Raw genomic sequence first — 20680 nt, forward strand, 5'->3', positions numbered from 1 at the left:
AAGAATGATCCTACTATTTTCATAACATAGTTACAGGAAATATGGAGTGAATTACTCTGCAGGCTGAAATAGGAAAACTATCCTGGGTGGCAGATCTGTTGGATAGCTCAGGCACTCCAAGCTAAGCTTTCCAGATGCAGAGACACGAGTTACAACAGATGTGACATGCGACTCCTGTAAATGCTACCAAAGCAAATGTTCAGAGTCAACAACTTGAAAGTAGGGGAAAGGTCAAAGCAAAGAGCGGGGCGGCCATGCTGTCTCAATAGCAGCCAAGTAGAAATGAACCTGAGAACAGGGCAGGCTGTCTCTTAACAAAGGGGAGGTGGTTTTGAAGGATAACTGGCAGGCTTTGGAAGTGAAGACAGCAGCTCGGTGTTCTCAGGCTCAGCAATGCAAATACGTGCTCTACGTTTTATATGGGGTTGTCCTGAAAAACGGGTCAAACGTACAGCCCAGCATGTGGATACTTAATGTAAACATAAAAGGGGATACATTCCGCCTCTGCTGGGGCGTGAGTAAATTTATCCCTTGCAGCACTGGGACTCCAGTGACATGAACAAAACAGGAACTTAATTTTTCCACCACCACCACTTAAAAAGGGGGTTTGGTTTCAAAAGGCCTGTTTGTTCTATCAGATTGCAGGAGTATCATTTCTGATGCAGTGTAAGCATTATATGCCTACCTGATGTCACCCAGGGATGTGTGCCAGAGCAGAGATTTCCTGCTGTTTAGAAACTGGAATTGCAGGCTTTTGTGGCTGATTCACTAGGCCAGGGATGGCCAACCTGTGGCTCTGGAGCCACGTGCGGCTCTTCAGAAGTTAATATGCGGCTCCTTGTATAGTCACCGGCTCTGGGGCTGGAGCTACAGGCGCCAACTTTCCAATGTGCCGGGGGGTGCTCACTGCTCAACCCCTGGCTCTGCCACAGGCCATGCCCCCACTCCACCCTTTCCCGCCCCCTCCCCTGAGCCTGTAGTGCCCTTGCTCCTCCCCCTTTCACCCCAGAGCCTCCTGCACGCCACGAAACAGCTGATCGGGAGATGCGGGGAGGGAGGGGGAGGCGCTGATCAGTGAGGCTGCCACTGGGCGGGAGGTGCTGGGAGCATGGGTGTAGGAGCTGGTGGGGGGATGCTGATGTCTTACTGTGGCTCTTTGGCAACGTACATTGGTAAATTCTGGCTCCTTCTCAGGCTCAGGTTGGCCACCCCTGCACTAGGCGGTCTCTCTCCCCTACCAAAATGGAGAGTCTTGGCCCTGGGCCCTTGTGCCCCACCACTGCATGCCTCCCATTCAGTGAACGATCTAATTCACAGCAGAGCACAAACCGATCCCAGGCTGAGGTTTGGAATAGCTCATACGCCACTGATAGGAACTGAATGGTGGGCACTGGCTGGTGCCTCTTACAAATTGGGCCGGATCATCAACTGATTTCAGTGGAGCTATGCTGAGGAACAGCCCATTGACTTCAGTATCACTGTGCCAATGTACACCAGCTTGGGATCTGGCCCATTTAATTCAGAGGAGCAATGCCAATTTCTGCCGGTTTGGGATCTGGCCAGTGGATTCAGCAGAGAGGCAGCACATACAATTGGATTGTGCATGGGACTAGGTACCACAAGCCCCTGCCCTGGTCACCGACTCACCGCTGGCCTAGAACGAGTCACCTAAGCCAAAATTTTCAAGCACAGGGGCCTAAAGATAGTCCCCTAAATCCATATTTAGGCACCTGATTTTCTGAAGCCTCGAACACCCAAAGTCAACAGCAGCTGTGGGTGCTCAGCATGTCAAAATCAGGCAATTTAGGACCCCACATTGGAAAAGTTTAGCCTTCCTCCCACTGGGGAAATACATCTTACTTCCGTCTCACATAGGGCTGTTGTGAAGGCTTGCTTAGTTGATGCTTTTACAGGGCTTTGAAGATCTAGAAGTAAACTCTCTTCTCAGTTACACCCCTTCAGTACCATGGAAGTGAACATAATTGCATTGGTGTGGCCAGACTGTACAGTGGTATGTAAATGATAAGAGTCTCATGGCTACCCCCTAAAGGCTGGGAACCACCGTGCTAGAAGAGATAAGGGAAAGAAGGACTATGTTATAACGACAGGTTTCAGAGTAGCAGCTGTTAGTCTGCACTCGATTAGAGACCTAAAAGTGACAATTCTTCAACAAAAAAACTTCAAAAACAGATTCCAACGAGAGACTGCTGAATTGGAATTAATTTGCAAACTGGATACAATTAACTTAGGCTTGAATAAAGACTGGGAGTGGATGGGTCATTACACAAAGTAAAACTATTTCCCCATGTTTATTTCCCCCCTCCCCCCCCGTTTCTCAGACGTTCTTGTCAACTGCTGGAAATGGCCCACCTTGATTATCACTACAAAAGGTTTTCTCCCCCCCACCCCCCCGCTCTCCTGCTGGTATTAGCTCATCTTAAGTGATCACTCTCCTTATAGCATGTATGGTAACACCCATTGTTTCATGTTTTCTGTGTATATAAATCTCCCCACTGTATTTTCCACTGAATGCATCCGATGAAGTGAGCTGTAGCTCACGAAAGCTTATGTTCAAATAAATTTGTTAGTCTCTAAGGTGCCACAAGTACTCCTGTTCTTTATGTTATAATGCTGCCTTCTGTGATACGCCCAGTCCCCAGACTAACGAGTAACCGGAGTGTGGGATTCTCAGGGAAGGCTGAGTTTGGTCTGGGATGTGGTTTATGTTAAATTAAGTTGGTTTGATTTTACAGGTGCTACAATAAAACCCCTTGGGAGCACGTTGAATCTTCCTGCAGCTTTTGGCAGTTTTTTGTTTGTTGGGGAGGGGAGTGGAAATTGTGAGCATTTGGGATTTTTTTGACAGCCTGGGGCACCCACCTTACAAAGTGCCTGGCATAGGCAGAGCCTCACTGGTGCCAGTGGGGCTCAGTACATACATAGGAGTCTATTTGTATGTGCACATTGCACGGTTGGGGTCTAGGCCAAGTACAAAAACTCAGCAATAGTTAATAATATAGAATTTCTCTTAAAGCCCAATTTTCTGCCATTTTGGCTTTCTTGTGGGCTGTGTTCTTCATAGCAAAATGTGACTCTCTGTTCTCATTACAGAAAAAACCTCTTAAGCCCAGCAATATGTCCAAAATCCTCCTTACTATATGTTGCATGAGATGCTAATTATTTTGGTATGCAGCCAGGAGAAAAGTGCAATAGCTTGAAAGAGTTCCCAGGAGTGAAAGAAGCTGTTTTCCACCAGATGGCTTACCCTAGTCACATACCGTTACTTGGGCTGCTTCTCACTCCCTGGGTGTTTTCTTTTCCCTCGTTGGTTTTGTTTGGTTTTAATCAAATCTGTACGTAAAACTAGTTGATAGATAAAAAACTGACTTTCTTTCCTGGCACTTTGTGTTTCTACCTAATACATAGAAATTTGGAAGGGGGGGAAAAAAAAAAAAAAAAGGAAGGAACAACAGAGATGGGCCCAAATTAAAACCCTGGATCCAAACTCTCTTGGGCTTTGGAATCAGACTTTGTGGCTTGGACCCATTTCTAATTAATATCTAGGGTGGTAGGAGCTGGGAATTCTTCCAAGTTCATGGGGAAATGGCTCTGCCCTGAAAGCAGGGGAGGAAATGTGTCATATTCTCCAACAGTGAATCCTCTGGCAGAGTAAAGCCATGTTGATGGGCTCGAAAGAGAGCCTTCGGCAGTCCTCTTCGGCTGCCTAGAAACTGGGACGTGTGTTTAGATGCATCTCTATGGCTCAGCCAGGCCACCAGTTTAATATCTGTGCATTAAAACATAATATCAATAACTCTATAATTTCAGTGCTCTGATTTAAATCTACAAATTCAAGTAAATTCAGAGGTAAACCAAGACCACCGCCCTTCCTCCAAATCTTTTCACGGTCCCTTTTTCTGCATCATGTTCAAGCTCACCAGTCTCATCTTCCCGGCACCACCCCTACCCCTGTTTCTTCCTTCATCCGATTTCCACCCACTCTTACTCCTTATGCTCAGACTCTCTCCTGACTGCTCTGTTTGTCTCTTTCTTTGACTCCCAGCCTTTCATCTTCTTTAGTACCCTGCACCATGTTTGGAACAACCTCCCAACCACCCCCACCCCCTATCAAATACTGCCTTAAAACCACATTTGGCCGAGCTGCGCTCTGTCTCTCGTGCATGTTGGGTCTTGGTTTTGGTTTTTCTGCACCAACGTAGCTGCACTGGTGTGAGGCTCTTGCGTAGTGCTAATGAGCTGCACTGGTATAAAAAATGCCTTATGCCAGCGTAATGCATCTACTAAAAGTTTGCACAGAGTCAGCTGCATCCATGTAGCTGAAAAAGCCCCAATGTAGACAAGGGGTAACATTTCAAAAGCAGCTAACCTTAATTCTGCCATTGCCTAATTTTTGAGTGCTTGATGTTGCAACCTTAATAGGGCACTTGTAACATAATTGTTTGTGTATCAAGCTATGGCCACACAACATTCTGCAGTTGTAGTGTATTGTACTGTACTGTACTTCCTCTGCCCCTTAGAGCTTCCTATCTAGAGGCACAACTAGGTCCAATACAAACACAGAGATCGGTTGTGCTCATTGTAGGCGGAAGACATCATGAAAGAGTTGAGCTAGCTCTGTTCAGATCGAGACTCAGGAATCTTGGGTTCCCTTCCAGGCTCTGGAGGGATGTGTGCTCTAATGGCTCAGACTCTTCTGCCTGCTTCCACCCAAGCTTGACTTCTTTTGCCCCATCCCTTCCAACCTGTCCCCATTCCTGTCCTGTCTCTTCCCAATCCCTGGTTCCTCATTCCAGCTACATTCTCCTTGCTTATTGATCCTAATCTCCACTCCTCAAGCTTTGCATCCCAGTCCCACTATCCTGGCCCAGCCACTCCCAACTGCTCCCTCCCAGCTCCACATCTGATTGCTCTCTCCCCTCACCAGGTTACTAAGGAGTGACCACATCCTGAGAAACAACAGTTTTAACCATCCCCTCAGAGTGGGGTGTAGTTTTCAGTGCAGTGGAAAGTTACCAAACATAGAATAAAGAAAGCAGCCAGATGACCAGGAGGGGTTTAACTAAGGAAACACTGGAACAGAGGATTGTAGCTAGAGGGCGTGGTCTCCCTCCGTGGCGGTCGGAGGTGGGACCGCGAGCGCCGCCTGGATATCTGCAGCCACCATGCCTGAAGCAGAAGGGTGGGACAGGAACCGGATCTATAAAAGGCTGGCCTTCTAGCTCAGTTGGAGTAGAGCTGCCACAGGAGCAGGACATCTCTTCCCCCTGCCCCATTGCTGACAGAGGCCGCAATACTGCCAGAGACCTGGAGAGACTGCCAGAGCTGCCAGACACCGAGAAACTGTTGGGGCTGCCACTCACCGTTTATCTAGCCGTGCTGGGAACCCCCGCTGCAGCATAGACACTCTGGGAGAGGGTGTGTTTAAGGAGCGGGGGAGTCTGAAGGGTCCAGCTAAGCAGCTGGATAGTGAGCTCAAGTGCTCAGGGTGGGGTGCACAACAAAATGTCTGCCCTCTGAGAGTGCACCTAGGAACCTCCAAGACTGGGGCAGTGGCTGGACTCCATTCAGGCTCTGATGACTTACAATATCCAGGGACCAAGGTGTGGGTCCCCCTCAAAGCAGTCTGCAGGAGGCACCCAGCCATATCTCCGACATGGGTCAGTGGAAGAATCTGGCTCACAGCTGAACACAGGGTCACGCTGAGGCACCTGCACTGTAACTCCCATGAGGCACTGCAGCTGTTCAGGTGAATGCAGATGAGTGTCAAACTGAGCCAAAATAAAGCGTCCCAACAGTTCAGCAACGTCTCCACTCGGAATGTTCCATGGCACAAAAGAGTCACTGCTTGAACTTTTTGCCCTGATTCAGGATGAAAAAAAATGTTGAAATTCCAGTTTTCAACCATCTCTTGTAATAAACCATTGCATTTGGCTTTGGTACATTGCCCTATTGTAAATGTATTTCAATAGTGCCAAGATTTCACCAGACCCAGAATACCCTTTGTGGCATGCACTCACATGCACCCTACACCTTTCACGCATATAATTAAACTGGTTCTCATTTGGCACCCTCTCTGCCTGCCTCTCATTAGGTTTTTTTTATATGGGATACTGATGCTGCCTTGTACCGATCACGTCACTGGCATCCACTGATACAAGCAGTATGCATGCCAGGTTTGGGGCTCTCCCAAGATCAAAAGTCCATGAGAACAGGCCCTAACTTCTGCTTTTGGAAGCTGTTCCACCTACTCCCTGCTGCGACCTCACCTACCATGCCCCACTGACCATGCTCTCCCCTGACCCATTTCCTCACCATTAGGCCTTTATCTTCTTCCTCTGGGTCTTCTTGGGACTAGCTCCTGCAATGTCTCCCCTCCCCTAGCACCAGGGAGCAGAGACCCTTGCAAGGGTTTCTGGGATTCATTGCATAGAAGGCAGCAGGAGAGGCTGAAGAAAGGGAATGGCCCAGTTCACTCATGGGGCCAGGTGCTTGTGGGACTCTTGCAGCTTCCTTCCTCCCCAACAAAACTCTCCTTAGGGAAGGAGAAGCCTTACCTAGCAACTCCAAGAAGATGGCCACAGGGGAAATGGCCAGTGAAAAGCCTAGGACAAAGGGGAGACGGAGATCTTAACGCATACCCTGAAGAAATGTAGGGCCAAGTGAGTGGTGGGGCCAGGTCCTAACAGTCCTGACCATTATTTGTATTGCAGGACTATGCTGGGCCTGAAGTACCAGGTCCCTTAGCTCCTCACAGTCTCTGTGCCAGTCTCTGAAACACTTGCTCCTGCCTGTTCTGAAAAGCTTTATCTATACAGTCAGTTCTCCAAGCACTAGCATCTCATCCATCCGCCGTCCCCCTCCTCCTTCTCATTTGCAAATACAGGTTGCACATTTCTCCTAACAACCTGTCTAAATATAGTGCGCATGGGCTGGGCTTAGCACAACTAGACACCTACGTCCAAGTCAGGGACTCCCGCAAGGCGCACTGCGCTGCAGATAAGAGGTTTGCCTGCTTGACCCTCTCTGACGTGCCTGTGGATTAGCAATCATGTGCAAGAGACACCCTGGTCAGCCAGCACCGAGACCTCTGCAGCTAAAGGCACAACCTGCTTGAGGTTAAGCTAAAGAACCGGGCTCTGACTCATCCCCTCTGTGCATCAGGCACTGTGGGTCCCACAGACTTAAGCATGATCCAATATGCCCTTTGGAACTTGGCATCTATTCAGAATCACTGGGTAAGGCAACTCCCATCTTTTCATATGCTGTGTATTTATACCTCCCTACTGTATGTTCCACTCCATGCATCTGAGGAAGTGGGTTTTATCCCACGGAAGCTTATGCCCAAATAAATTTGTTAGTCTCTAAAGTGCCACAAGGACTCCTCGTTGTTTTTATAGAATCATAGAAGATTAGGGTTGGAAGGGACCTCAGAAGGTCATCTAGTCCAATCCCCTGCTCAAAGCAGGACCCCAACTAAATCATCCCATACAGCTCATCTGTGCCTTCCCTTGCATGAACGCTCCCATATCTTCTGGCAGTGCCTAGGGCCAGCCTTTGAAAAAGCTGGCCAGAACTGAGTGACATTGCAAGAGAGGGGTGAGGGATAAACAACCCTTCGCCTCAGAAAGGAGCGGAGGAAAAAAAAAAAAAACCAGCAACAGAGAGCATTATTGTGTATGGCAGCTGCAAGCCCCACTCCAGAGCCTGGCAGCTGCGCCAGAACGCCATCCAGAACCGCTGGTGAAAGCCATCGCACCGCGCCTGGGGGAGGTCGCCGTGAACAGCGTCATCCCCGCTACTGACAGCCAGTTGCGACCTGACGTGGTAGTCACTGACGAGGCCCAGAAAAAGATCATCCTTGTCGACATCACAGTCTCCTTTGAGAACAGGACCCTGGCCTTCCACGAAGCCCGAGCTCGTAAGCTGGAAAAATACGCCCTTCTGGCCGACACCCTGAGAGCGAAGGGCTACGAGGTGCAGATGGATGCCCTGATTATCAGAGCCCTGGGCACTTGGGACCCCTGCAATGAGCGTGTGCTGCGGATCTGTGGGATTGGTCGATGCCACGCACGGCTCATGCGGCGCCTCATGGTCTCCGACACCATCTGATGGTCCGGGGACATCTACATCAAACGCATCACCGGCCACCGACAGTACCAGGAGGTGTGAGCCGGTACGACATCGTGAATCAGCTATGGGAAAGGGACTGGGAGACTTTTTCCATTGGACCATATGAACTGGAACCATACACTTACTGAACATTAAATCCCACCAAATGAGGGTAGATCCATCCCCATCATCGTATCCACTCATTATACTCCACACCTGAACATAGCCATTATATAGACAACATACCCCCATATCTCAATGTCTGTACTTTGACCGGTTAAACTTTTACCCCCAATCGGGGAGACTGCAGATTATGTATTCCTTACGCCACCCGTTCCTAAACCGAATTTCGCACCTCTTGATAATCTGTACCTTATTCCCTGATAACCAGAAACTTCTATGCTTAAACTCTGTACCATTTTCTTTTAACTTCAACATTATCATAATAAAATTTATCCACAGCTGGGCGCTCTGCAGTGCCAAAGAGACACATTCCCTGCCCTAAAGAGTTTGGAGTCTGGGTTTAGACATAACCTGGTAAGTGACAACTGACAAAGGGAGAGCAGAGGGAAGGGAGAGCAAGGGCTGCAGTTAAGATCATGGGATTGCTTGTTTATTTATGTGCTTGTCTTGCTGGCAAAAGCAGGGTTGAGGGAGTGACCTTTGCAGTGAGCACTGAAGTTGATCCAGGGCAGGAAATCAAATGGGTAGGTTTGTGAGAGAAAGAAAGATGCAAGTGCGCTCATCAGCATAGAAGTCAAAGTCCCCAAGGATGAGGGGGGCGGGGAGGAGAGCCATCAGTGAAGGGGGCGGGGGGAAGCTGGGTAGTGGCAGACAACAGCAATGCTAGGAGACAGGACTAGTGACAGCAGGTAGCTCTAAGGAGGAATTAAATACACACAAGAGACTCTTCATACCTGGTTATTAGATCACTTGAGTTTTTCTTTTCATCAGATCAAAGAGTCTGATCTCTGCAGTCAAAGCAGCAGAATAAGGGGAACAAAGAGCCTGCGTGTGAAGAGGGTGACTGGGGATTTAAAAAGGGGGAAGAAAACCACATTGCCGCTATGTCACACAGCATCTCACCTCTCACCTCAACTTGTGGCCAAACACTGAATCATCAGCTTTCAACCCTAACAACAGGCAACCAGCCAATCCATTCATGCCATCCCTCCAACCCACAGGAGAACATGCACCTGCTGCATGATCAGGCAGGGTGGCAGTCAACAGCCAACTGGGCCACCTGACCCTCCCCCAAAGCACAGCAGGTACAGCCTAATGCTGGGAAAGCAGAAACAGCTCAAGCCAGGAGCCAGCTCTGAATTGGAATAGCTCAGAAGTGTTTGGCTAAAACCACAATACATGAAACACATACAGCTCTTTAAATCACTACGAACAAGGAGCCATGCTAGAGGGTGTTTCATCCCTTGGAGCTCCCCTCGAGAAAGCATGTTGACTCAGGCCCCTGTTCGCACATTGCCGCTAAGCAGCTGGCTGTTGACAAAGCTGAACAGCAGGAACACAGATGGAGCTGTCCCACAGGGGGGAATAAACCAAGCACCTGATAAATCTGATGTTACCAGGGCTAAGGTAAAAGGCAATAGCTTTTCAGCATTTGTTCTCATTGCTGTTTTAATGATTTACTTTTGGTCTTGGGGCACTGACCTTACCTTGGTCCTGGCAGGGGCTTTTGGAACAGCACGTCTAAATCAGTCCTCCTTCCCCGTGGCAGATATGTACATTTCTTGTTACTTGTACGGAATGTGAACAACAGTGGAAGTGGGGTCAAATAGTCTGACCAAGGGGCTGGGGCTCTGTCACTTGCTTGCTGTCACGTCTATCACCTGCAAAATGGGGGTAATGATCCAGTCCTTTGTAAAGAGCTTTGAGACAGTGGCATAGCTAGGAGAGGAAATTTGGGTGGGCCCAGACTTTTGGGTGGACAGGCAGTGACAGACTCTGCTAGCTCAGCTACTCCCCCGTCGCCATGCCCTCTGCCTAGCCTGGTGCCTGCAGACACAGGGCTTCACCTGCCAAGCTGGGCACACGCACTGGGCGGTGCAGAAAATGGCATAACAGAGCTGCTGGAGCATAGCTTTCTGAAGGGCGGGTGCATAGCTCCCTTCTGGATTTCTGCTGCCTGAGTGATGCTCTCAGCCACTGTGGCAACAGTACACCCCTGCTCACCTTTCGGGGGGCCTGGATGCTAAGCTGATGCTAAGCTGCTGTCCACCCTGGCCCACCCATGGCTACGTCCCTGCTTTGAGAAGTTTGGAGTTAAGACATCACCACACCTGTTACCACAAAGAATTATCACAGTGTCATTGAAGGAAAGTTAAGCCATGAAGAGCCTAGAGACCTGCCTGGCCCCAGAAGTGATCTACTGGACTATTTATTATTGTTTGCAAAGTCTATGCCTTTTTTTAAAAAAAAAATAAAGAGTAAAATTAGAGGTGGCATATTGCTGGGAAAATCCCAACAGTGTCCTTGACTGGCCTTTTGAGCCAGAGCCCAAGGTAGTACTCCTAGCTCTGTGGTGACAAATAGGTGAGCCACCCAATTCTTGGGCACTTAAACGCTCCCCCCTGCTGCACCCCCAGAGGTGACCACAATCCAAGGGCTCAGGTAACTCTCTTGGGTAGCTGTGGCTGGAGATATGTATGGGCTTTGTCAGTGTCTCTCTTTGAGCGCTCCCTTTGTCTCCATCCATTCCACTTGCACCTTCTTTCCCGCCACCCCACCTACTCGGAACAACCTCCCAGGGAACGTACACGCAGTCCCACTACTCTCCTCACTCAGATGCCTGAACCCCTACCTTTTCCATGGAGCGTTCGAGCTGCAGGGACTGGGAACTCCCTGTACTTCCTGGGGTAGCACTCCGGTTTGCATGGAGTTCTCTTGCCTTCAGACATTTCAGCAGGGTTGCATCCACTTGTGCCAGTAGTAATTCTAGCCCCAAATGTATAGAGTCAGATCCCCCAGCCAACTTGGCTCATTGTGCCAGACTGGTAGCTCTCGGGGCAGCTAACTCTTGGGCACACAGTGTTGCACCCTCCACCCCGAGCTGTGCTGATAGTGCTATGGAGTTAGTCATAGACCATGCATTACACCTGCTATTCAAAGCCAGCACTGGCTTCCAGGTGCAAATCAAGATGCCTAAACCCCATATGGTTTGGGTCCTGGATTCCTTTCAGATTGCCTTTCCCTTCCATCATGGCAGTGGAGAACTTCACTTCAAGCTCAGTGCAGGACCCTCTACTCTATAGTAGTTGGTTTTTTTTCTCCACGTTGGTCAAACAAAAGGCTAAGTTCATTGACCTACATGGCAGAGCACAGTTCATCTGTTGATTCAGGCTATTGCCCGAAAAGACTGATGATAGAGGTGGTGTATTGGAGTTCAGTACAGTTGACATTGGGCACTGGATTGTTTTCTTTGGTATATTTGTACATGCACCCAGAGACTGTGTGATGGGCATATTTTACATATTGCAAAATAAATCAAGCTTAATCTACTGAGCGTGCCATCAATTCCCAAACTGTGTGCACAGGCAATCAGACAATGGAAATATAGCTTTGTACAAATAAGAAACCACAAAAAACACTGACAAATATTTAAATTACCCAAAATAAATTTTAAAAGACCTGAAATACCTTTCACTGCACCATAAGTGATGCATCTAATGACAAGGCCAGGGAAAGAGCTGTCACTGTGACCTTTCTGCAAAGAGGCTGACAGCCTCTGGGGCAGATTTAGAATTCAGATTTCACATTAAAAAAAAGATTGAAGTCAAAGCAGCAGCCAACCCTCTGTTATAAAGCTCAAGCTCACCTCTCTGAGAGGTAACTTGGATCCTGCTGTAGGGTGGCTGGTTTAAAAGTACACGTTCTGAAACTCTGGGAGTTGATTTACCTTCAGCTCCATCATGCCTCTCCTTTGCAGATAAGAGGATTACCCCCACAACCAAACTCCCCCCACCTCCCCCCCGAGACAGTGAGTAAACTGCCAGACTTACAACTCTGGAGAACGCAATGACACACAAAGAGCACAGGCAAGAGCAGTGCCAGCTTTTCCATAACAATCTCACAAGAACTGGCTTGTTAACAGCTCCAACTGTGCTTTGGGCCTTGAGATCAAACCAATTTAATGAAGGCCAAAAAGCCATTAGGTTGTAAGTTTTGGACACCACCACCACAGGCTGAATTTGATCTAGCCACCTTAGATGAAAGGCTCTGCATCCATTAGCAATCCACTGAACTGCTCAGTTCCCCCACCCATAGCAGTTGTCGTTTCAGTCTTTGCAACCGGGCAAATCACAGCCGGCAAGCCTGTCCTTCCGCCACTGACGGCTGGCTTGCAATGGAACCAGTGCAAGTCGGCTCAAAGGTGCGTGCAGGGCTTCATGATTCTGCATCCCCCAACATGCTTGTACACACGCACTAGGGTCTTACTATGCCCCAGAATGCAGTAGGTCAGGGCCAGGGATGCTGATCCACTGGCCCTTTAGGGGACAGGGATACGAGTGCTACAGACATCGCTGTAGCTGAGCCATTCTGCCAGCTATGCTGCTCCTCCCCAAGGGGAGCCTTGTGTGCCCAGGAGCCTCCTTTCCACTAGGAGAAAGTGCCGAGCTCCAGTTCTGCTAAGGCTGTACTTAACCTAGTAGCCATGGGGAAGAGGGGCCCTGGCTGTAAAAAAGTAAAATGTCTTCCAAACAAACCCGGTACCAGAGAAAAGTCAGCGGCCTCCCCAAGAGCTACAGAAGCACCAGCAGCATTCCAGCTTCTCTCAAAGCTGCTGTTTGTTTCTTTTAAAAATTAGTAATTTCACAAGGCCCACCCAATGCTACACAGAGAAACAGGAGCGTTCTTCACAAATAGCCTTCACTGCAGCAGCCCGGGGCGGAAACACACAGCAAGGTAATTCTGAGTCCACAGTTGCAGACAAGAGCCGGAGACACTGCAAGAGTCTAATAGGAGAGACTGGGGGAGTGGCAGCGGGTTATAGAGCCTTTTGCCTGTACGCTCACCTTGTCTGAAACAAACACTGAGCAGGTTTGTATTGACCACAGCAGCTTGTGATAGGAACTTGGTGCTCACCAGGGACAGGTCAGGTGCTCATGTCACAAAAACCAAATCCCCCCCACCTACCGGCACCCTCATGAGTAGAATCAGCAGTCACTATCGGCCAGTGGTTCCCAAACTTTAACAACCTGTGAACCCCTTTCACTAAAATGTCAAGTCTCACGAACCCCCTCCTAAAAATGAATATTTCCAGGGATTTTCTCCTTTACCTGAGTATAAACTATAAAAGCAGTGATCTTGGAAATATTAAATTTGTTTTTACGACATTATTACCCATTATTTATTATAGTATTTTTATTACATTACGAAGACAACAAACACTCTTCCCAGATCTCACTTTTGTAGCTTGTATCACTTTGAATAAGCCTGTTATAAGACAAGGCTCCTATATTTCATCAAGGAGTATCAAATGTGAAACAGCATGAAGGTATTCAAGAAGCCAACTCAGAGTTCCTCCTACATAGCATTCAGGTCTGGAGCAGTCCAGGCAAACAACGCATGTTACAACAAAGCTTAAACTTGTTCATAATTTTAAAAACACTAGCTGCCTATTTAATTTTAAAAACAGCAAAAAATATCCACCTCCCTTTCCATTTCTTATAAGGAGTCTTGAAGTTTCAATCTCCTCAGTGTGATAGATATGCTTGCTTTGATCTGCATAGCTCTTGGAAGTCCAGGGGCTCCGGGCTGCTGGCCCCATGTTGCCTGGGGTCCCTAGAGACAGCTCTGTCCACCACTAGGAAGTGCCCCCCCACCCCCCCGAGAACCCCCTGTAATATTTCACGAACCCCGTTTGAGAACCACTGCTAAAGGCTGAGACGTGCAGCAGATCAAGGTGCGGGAGCTTGTGCTGCCATCCCCTCTACTGTACCTATTCTGTGGCTAAACAGAGATCTTCACGCTCCAGCCCACAGTCTGGCACTTCTCACCCCAGACAAGATAAGGAAGGATCCATTCATTCAGCTACTTAACTGTAGCTCTACACAGGCTTCTGTCAGCTCCCCTCGGAAAGCCAATGGTACCCAGTTGCAGCTAAAAGCAGGGAGAGGCTGATCCCTTGAGAAATGGCATGACTGGTAATGTCCAGTGTTCCATTCAGGGCTACTGTGCTGTAAAGTCTCCAGCCGGACAGAATTACGTTTGCAGAGGTACCAAACTGTAAACAATGGGCCAACTGCGTTTACCAAAGTGCAATCAGGCGCTGCAAATTGGTGCTTATGATGCAGCAGCTCTCCACTTTTTTTTGCCTTCGAGGACAGGCTGAGAGTTTAGAAAACGCTTCCTATATGACAAGAGGCTATACGGAAAGAAACATCTTCTGAACTTTTTTTTTAAACCTCTCAGTTCAATTAAAGAACTATATTAGTGACAGCAGAACTCCACAGTCATTAGAACAACAATGGGTGAAATCCTGACTCTACTGAAACCAATGGGAATTTTGTCATTCATTTCAATGGAGCGGCCCAATAATCCTTTACCTTAATAACCGTCAAAATATGCATGCATACGCACACGCACACACTCTCTCTCAAGTGATCTATTTGGCTTGAAACCAATAAATATTAAACACAGTGTTGGTGTTCGCTATGAGGAGATAAAAACAAAGCAAGGGGCACCTCTGTTGGCTGATATCTGTAAGAGAAATTAGGAGGCAAGGTTGGTTTTTTTTGTTTTGTTTTAAAATTGCATGTTAGTCACAGCAGAAGGGAGGCTAAAATTTGTTAATTACATGAGAGTCTCGTAATTAGAAATGGACATATAAAATTTAATAGCTTTGCTTTAAAATACATCTTCAATTATACAATTAAAAAAAAACAAAACAGTAGGCAAGACCAAAAACTCCAGTTTGATCAAACATACAACATTGCTATTATAATAAGACCCGTTTCCCAGAGTATTTTATAGTGGAAAACAACCCCTAACTTAAGTCACATACTTCGTTAAGATAACAGTACAAGAAATAATCATATCAAGTCTACTTCTACAAATGATCTAAATCTACTTCCCTAGCCCTAGACTGATTCTGTAATAAAACTTCCACTTCCAATAAAAATGAATTTGTATTTCTACATGAGTGTATAAGAATTCCCTCGCCACAGTAACATTTCCCCCCGAATTTATAAATGGAAGCCCAAATTGCAGTAAATTCAGAGAAACTTGAGTACAACAGAGTTCTGTTTTTTTCTTAAAACCAGGACGTGCTTAGGAGAGATTACATGCTGGTGCAGTCTCATCAATATGCCCATGGCATTACAGACATGTTTCTTTTTTAGGTTTGAGTCCTACAAACTGTCTGCAGTCTGCAAAAGCACTGAGCACTCAACGTTTGCTGAAAACCTGTACAGAGAGATTTTCACACAGCATGGAGAATATGGAGCGCTCAGTAGGTCAGCAAATCTCTGTCCCTGCACCAAATTGATCACTGAGGAATAATGGAGGGGTAGCAGGCCTGGTGCTGGAAGACGGGGGAATAGTCAGAGTAAAGGCTATGATACAATGCATAGCAGCAATTTTAAATATTTTTAATATTAAATATTTTAATATTTAACAGTGTTTTGGTCACAGGCAGCCACTGCTCAGTTTCTCTTCCCACAGCTGCAGGCTTGATGCTTCACAATGAACACGGAGCATGGTGTGCTTGCCAGCCTGCAGGGCCCACTCTCCGGACAGCTACTTGGATTGTGAGCATTGTGCTACATGGCCCTTCTGGTGGCTTGGGCCTTAATCTCTCAATCCTTATCTATTCACCTGCAGGATCAAGTTCTCGGGATCACAGGGTCTGCCAGACTGGATCAGCGTACTGGCTCATCTAGTCCAATATCTTGTCTCTGACAGTAGCCAGCGCTGGATTCAGAAGATGGTGTGAGAAATCCTGGAGCAGGCAGTTACGGAATAGCTGGCCGTAGGGAAAACTTCTTCATAAACCCAAGAGGTTGGCTTATCCCCTGGAAGCACAAGCACACAGCTCCTCTCAGGTTCAAGACTGAGAATACACAATCTCACTACAGGTACAGAATATGAGTAACACAGCCATTGTAGAACTTTATTTGGTAGTGTACAACACAAGTCTAACCCACCACACCTCACGGTGTACAGAGTGGGTCTGCTGTATGGTAAGCATCATTCCTTCTGCTTGGGAAAATCCTCTTTAAACAAGTCATCTCTGTGCGTTCTATGAATATAGAATGTGTGCTCAGGTTTGGCGCATACTAGGCTTTTAAATAGCTGGTTGCCTGCATATAGTATCCCTTTAGGGAGGGTTCATTGCATATATTCACTGTATATACATGAACACCATATTTTTTATATATATTATATATGACTCCTATGTACACATTTACAAACCTTCAAAAATATATTGCACCTATATACAATACAGCTTCATGTCAAATGAGTTCACACAGTAACTTAGGTAAGTTCTTCATGAGCAAGGCAGTTTTACATTCCCCCAAAAATTAAACAAGTGATTTCAGCAACATGCCCTGTTCAGCAGTAAACATTATTGAGTCTAGTCTCCCATAAGCATCAATGAGAGTTGTGCAGCTGCATCTACAAGAGAGCAGTCCAATAAGACACTATCAGCTGATAGGCTCACATGAATATTTAATAGATAAATAGAAGTTAGAATATCACCACTATTTCAAGGCTTCTCTCCCCATCCCCATTTGCTAATGTTTTGTACATAAATATTATTTAATTCCTGATATCTTTGTTCACTCATTTTGAGTGCACTGAGTTATGAGCATTGTTTTGTCCTTTGGGAAGAACAGAAACATGACTGTATCAACTTTGCTAAACACACAGTGCTCCGATCCCTGGAAGAACTGAACTCATTGGGTTTCTTCTAGAGAAAGCGATTAATGTGTTACCCGGCAGACTAAATTACAGAAAAATGTTCATCTGAGACCTTCATTTAAAATCCACAGAGGTTTGATGGCTTTGGTCTTAGATCTCAGTGAGAGTGAGCTTGTAAGATCCTCCAGCCTCTTCAACCTGTAGCTGGAAGGTGTCTTCATTCGAATAGTGCTTCACAATATTGTCATCCATGTTGATCAGGATTCTAGAAAGTAAGGCTGGTAAGTATTATAGTTTAAAGTGAAGAAGTTACCAGAAATGCATTAAGTGTTTCTGATTTAAAGCTAAGAGAACACTTCTGGATTGCCCAGAAATAACTCGGGATCTCTGCTACCCCTCTTTAACCCTTCATCTGCTATCATGGTTTAACTCAGTGGTTCTCAACCAGAGGTATGTGTACCCCTGGGCGTATGCAGAGGTCTTCCAAGGGGTACATCAACTCATCTAGATATTTGCCTAGTTTTACAACAGGCTACAGAAAAAGCACTAGCGAAGTCAGTACAAACTAAAATTTCATACAGACAATGAAATATTTATACTGCTCGACATATTACACTGAAATGCAAGTTTATATTCTTATTGATTTATTTTATAATTATATGGTAAAAAATGAGAATGTGAGCAATTTTTCAGTAATAGTGTGCTGTGACACTTTTGTATTTTTATGTCTGATTTTGTAAGCAAGTAGTTTTTAAGTGAGTTGTAACTTGGGGGTATGCAAGTCAAACCAGACTCCTGGAGGGGATACAGTAGTCTGGAAAGGTTGAGAACCACTGATTTAACTGATCTAATCTGCTTCAAAAGCTACTGTTGTGGCTTGAAGCCACACTTACAAACCACTGTCCACAATTTGAAAGAGCTGCAAGACCAGCGTGTGGGAAAGGGAGGGAGAATGATCTCAAAAATGATAAATAGAGCTGGGAGAGAGTCACACACACAAAATCGCCTGGTTGTGACACTCACCTGAATGCAAAACACATGGGAGAACCAGGTCCAAGACCATACTCTGTCTGATTCCACTTTGTATAAATAATTAAATATTCACTGGTGCAGGGACTTGGACAGGGGCCTCACATCCCGGGTGAATGCCCTAAGCACTGGGCTAGAGAGTCAGTCTCTCGCTTTCTGTCCCAATGAATATTTATTTATTTACTTATGCAAAAAGTAGAACAACTCCAACAGGAGAGACGGAGACAGACTCCATCCCAGAATAGCCTGGGGGATAAGGCACTCACCTGGGATGCAGTAGACGCAGGTACAAGTCTCTGCTCTGAATCAGGATGCTGGAGGCATCCCAGGCAAGTGCCAAAACCACTGGGCTTTGGTTATTCTCGGGTGCGGCCTCTATATTTTTGCAGAAAATATCAAAAGGTCTCAGGTTTGTCCCACAGCAGAACAGGAAATTTTTTGAGATTTGGAAGGTTTTCATTGGATGGGAAAACCTTTTCCAACACAGCACTCCTGACCCACAATCTTTATGATGCTAACTCAGTTTCAAGACACATGGACAGTTCACAAAGCTCTGAACTGGTTCAGCTGGACACCTAACAAATATAGAAACAAGGTGGGTGAGGCAGTATCTTTTATTGGATCAACTTCTGTGTGTGTGGCTCAAAAGCTTGTCTGCCTCACTGAGATCCTCCTCGTGTCTGGGAAAGGTACTCAGAGGGTACACAGCAACTAGACACCCGCCGCTGGCCCATGCCAGCCCACTCAGGCTTATGGGGCTGTTTCACTGCTAGTAGACAGCTGGGCTTGGGCTGGAGCACAGACTCGAGGACCCTGTGGGGTGGGAGGGCCCCAGAGCTCAGGCTCCTGCCCGAGCCCAAAAGTCTAGACAACAGTAAAACAGCCCTACAAGCCTAAGCCCACGAGCTCACGTCAGCTGGCACAAGCCAGCCACAGGTTTTTCTTTGCTGTGTAGACATACCCAGAGTGTCACAGCTAAATACAAGGAGGAACAGGCTGTTTAGCATAAGCAGTGAACACACATTTCAAGGGACCATTCAAGGTGAAGTGGCCATTTAACACAGCTACAACACTGCACACAACCTAACAATTACGGATGTGACAACAAAACGCAATGGGGATGGCAATTCAATTGCTGCAATCTGGATACATCACACCACTTCCTCTTTTCCTGAAATGGTCTTTATGGATACAGATGTCTGCCTAAATTGAATTGCCTTTGGTTAGCACACTTTCAATTCACACCTTTCCCAGGCAGTCCTGCTTTAGTATTTTGACTCATACGAGGACAGCTCTTTACAGCACATTCCAAAGGTATGCAAAATTAAAGGATTGAATACTGTGTCTAGTTCTGGTGTCCACAATTCAAAATAGATGATAAATAATTGGAGATGGTTCAGAGAAGAGCCATGTGAACGATTAAAGGGTTGGAAAACATGCCTTAACCTTACAGTGAAAGACTCAAGGAGCTCAATATATTTACCTAACAAAGAGAAAGATAAGGAGTGAGTTGATTACAGTCTGTAAATACCTACATGGGGAACAGAAATTTGATAATAGAGGGCTCTTCAATCTAGCTGACAGAGGTATAAACAAGATCCAATGGCTGGAAGCTGAAACTATACAAATTCAGACTAGAAATAAAGTGCAGGGTTTTTTTATTTTGTTTTAAACAGTGAGGGCATTAAAGACTGTGGTGGATTCTCCATCAACAACAATGTTAAATCAAGACTGCTGTTTTCCTTAAAAAAAAAAAAAAAAAAAAAAAAAAAAAAAAAAAAGATATGCTCTAATTCAAACAGGAATTAATTCAGGGAAGTCTGGGGTCTGTGTTATGCATGAGGTCGGACTAGATGATCAAAATGGTCCCTACTGGCCTTGTAATCAATCTATGCATTTTGGAACAGATTTAGCATCTGTGTTGCGTATGAAGGGAGCACGTGTGCATGCAGGGGGTTTATAATGTGTATTTTTTTTTTTTTAAAACAGCCGGACAACACCACAAGATATCACCCTTTCTTTGGAAAGCTGTGGTAGATGTTACTTGAGACATACTCACCCTTTTTTACATTTCTTGAAGATTTTTCCAATTTTATCAAAAGGAACATCATACTTGTCAGATATCTAGAACATAAAAAGAAAACAGAGTCCCTAAATGAGAGAGACTGTAGGCCACTTTGTTTGATTTACATCATTGTATCGTGCACCTGAGTAAAAGTGAAATACAAAAACCCTGCCTTGCAAGATTGACACTGACATTCCTAAAAAGTAGCCCAATCAATCAACAGGACATGCCAATTTTTAATCATTATGATTTCCAGTTTACCAGTGGATTAATTACTAGGACAGGAATGCAATCAATCAGTTTCAATGCTTAAATTTTCTTATTTTCACTTTGAAGTTTCTGGTCAAATTTTTCAAACATCCATATTTAAACAACTAAATAAAAGTGCTCTCATGACTGAGCCCTGAGCGAACCCTCCGATTTCAACAAACTACTGAATCATGTTTTAACCACAACTGCCTCTATCAGGTGGTAACTGGGTTCCACACCATGGTGGCTTTATGTATGGCAGAACAGGCCTTGAAGAAAACTGGCACTGGTCACCAGGGATCTTAGTTTTCCATGATAAAAAATAAAATA

General features: G+C 46.1%; 1 protein-coding gene across 3 annotated transcripts in view; it reads right to left on the reverse strand.

Annotated features, from left to right (window-relative positions):
* Positions 1 to 15087: 15087 nt before the first annotated feature.
* Positions 15088 to 20680, reverse strand: part of GRHL1 (grainyhead like transcription factor 1) — a 69696-nt gene continuing 64103 nt past the window's right edge. For 2 of the 3 annotated variants that reach the window (XM_074947670.1, XM_074947667.1), the window contains exons 15-16: positions 20096 to 20160; positions 15088 to 17272 (exon numbers count right to left, since the gene is read on the reverse strand). In XM_074947670.1, the coding sequence (XP_074803771.1) occupies positions 17158 to 17272; positions 20096 to 20160 (180 nt within the window). In that variant the 3' untranslated portion in view covers positions 15088 to 17157. The remainder of the gene's footprint in view (positions 17273 to 20095; positions 20161 to 20680) is intronic. The other variant, XM_074947669.1, reaches the window with a different exon arrangement.

Source organism: Natator depressus, chromosome 3 (assembly GCF_965152275.1).
Source record: "Natator depressus isolate rNatDep1 chromosome 3, rNatDep2.hap1, whole genome shotgun sequence".
Lineage (NCBI taxonomy): Eukaryota > Metazoa > Chordata > Testudines > Cheloniidae > Natator > Natator depressus.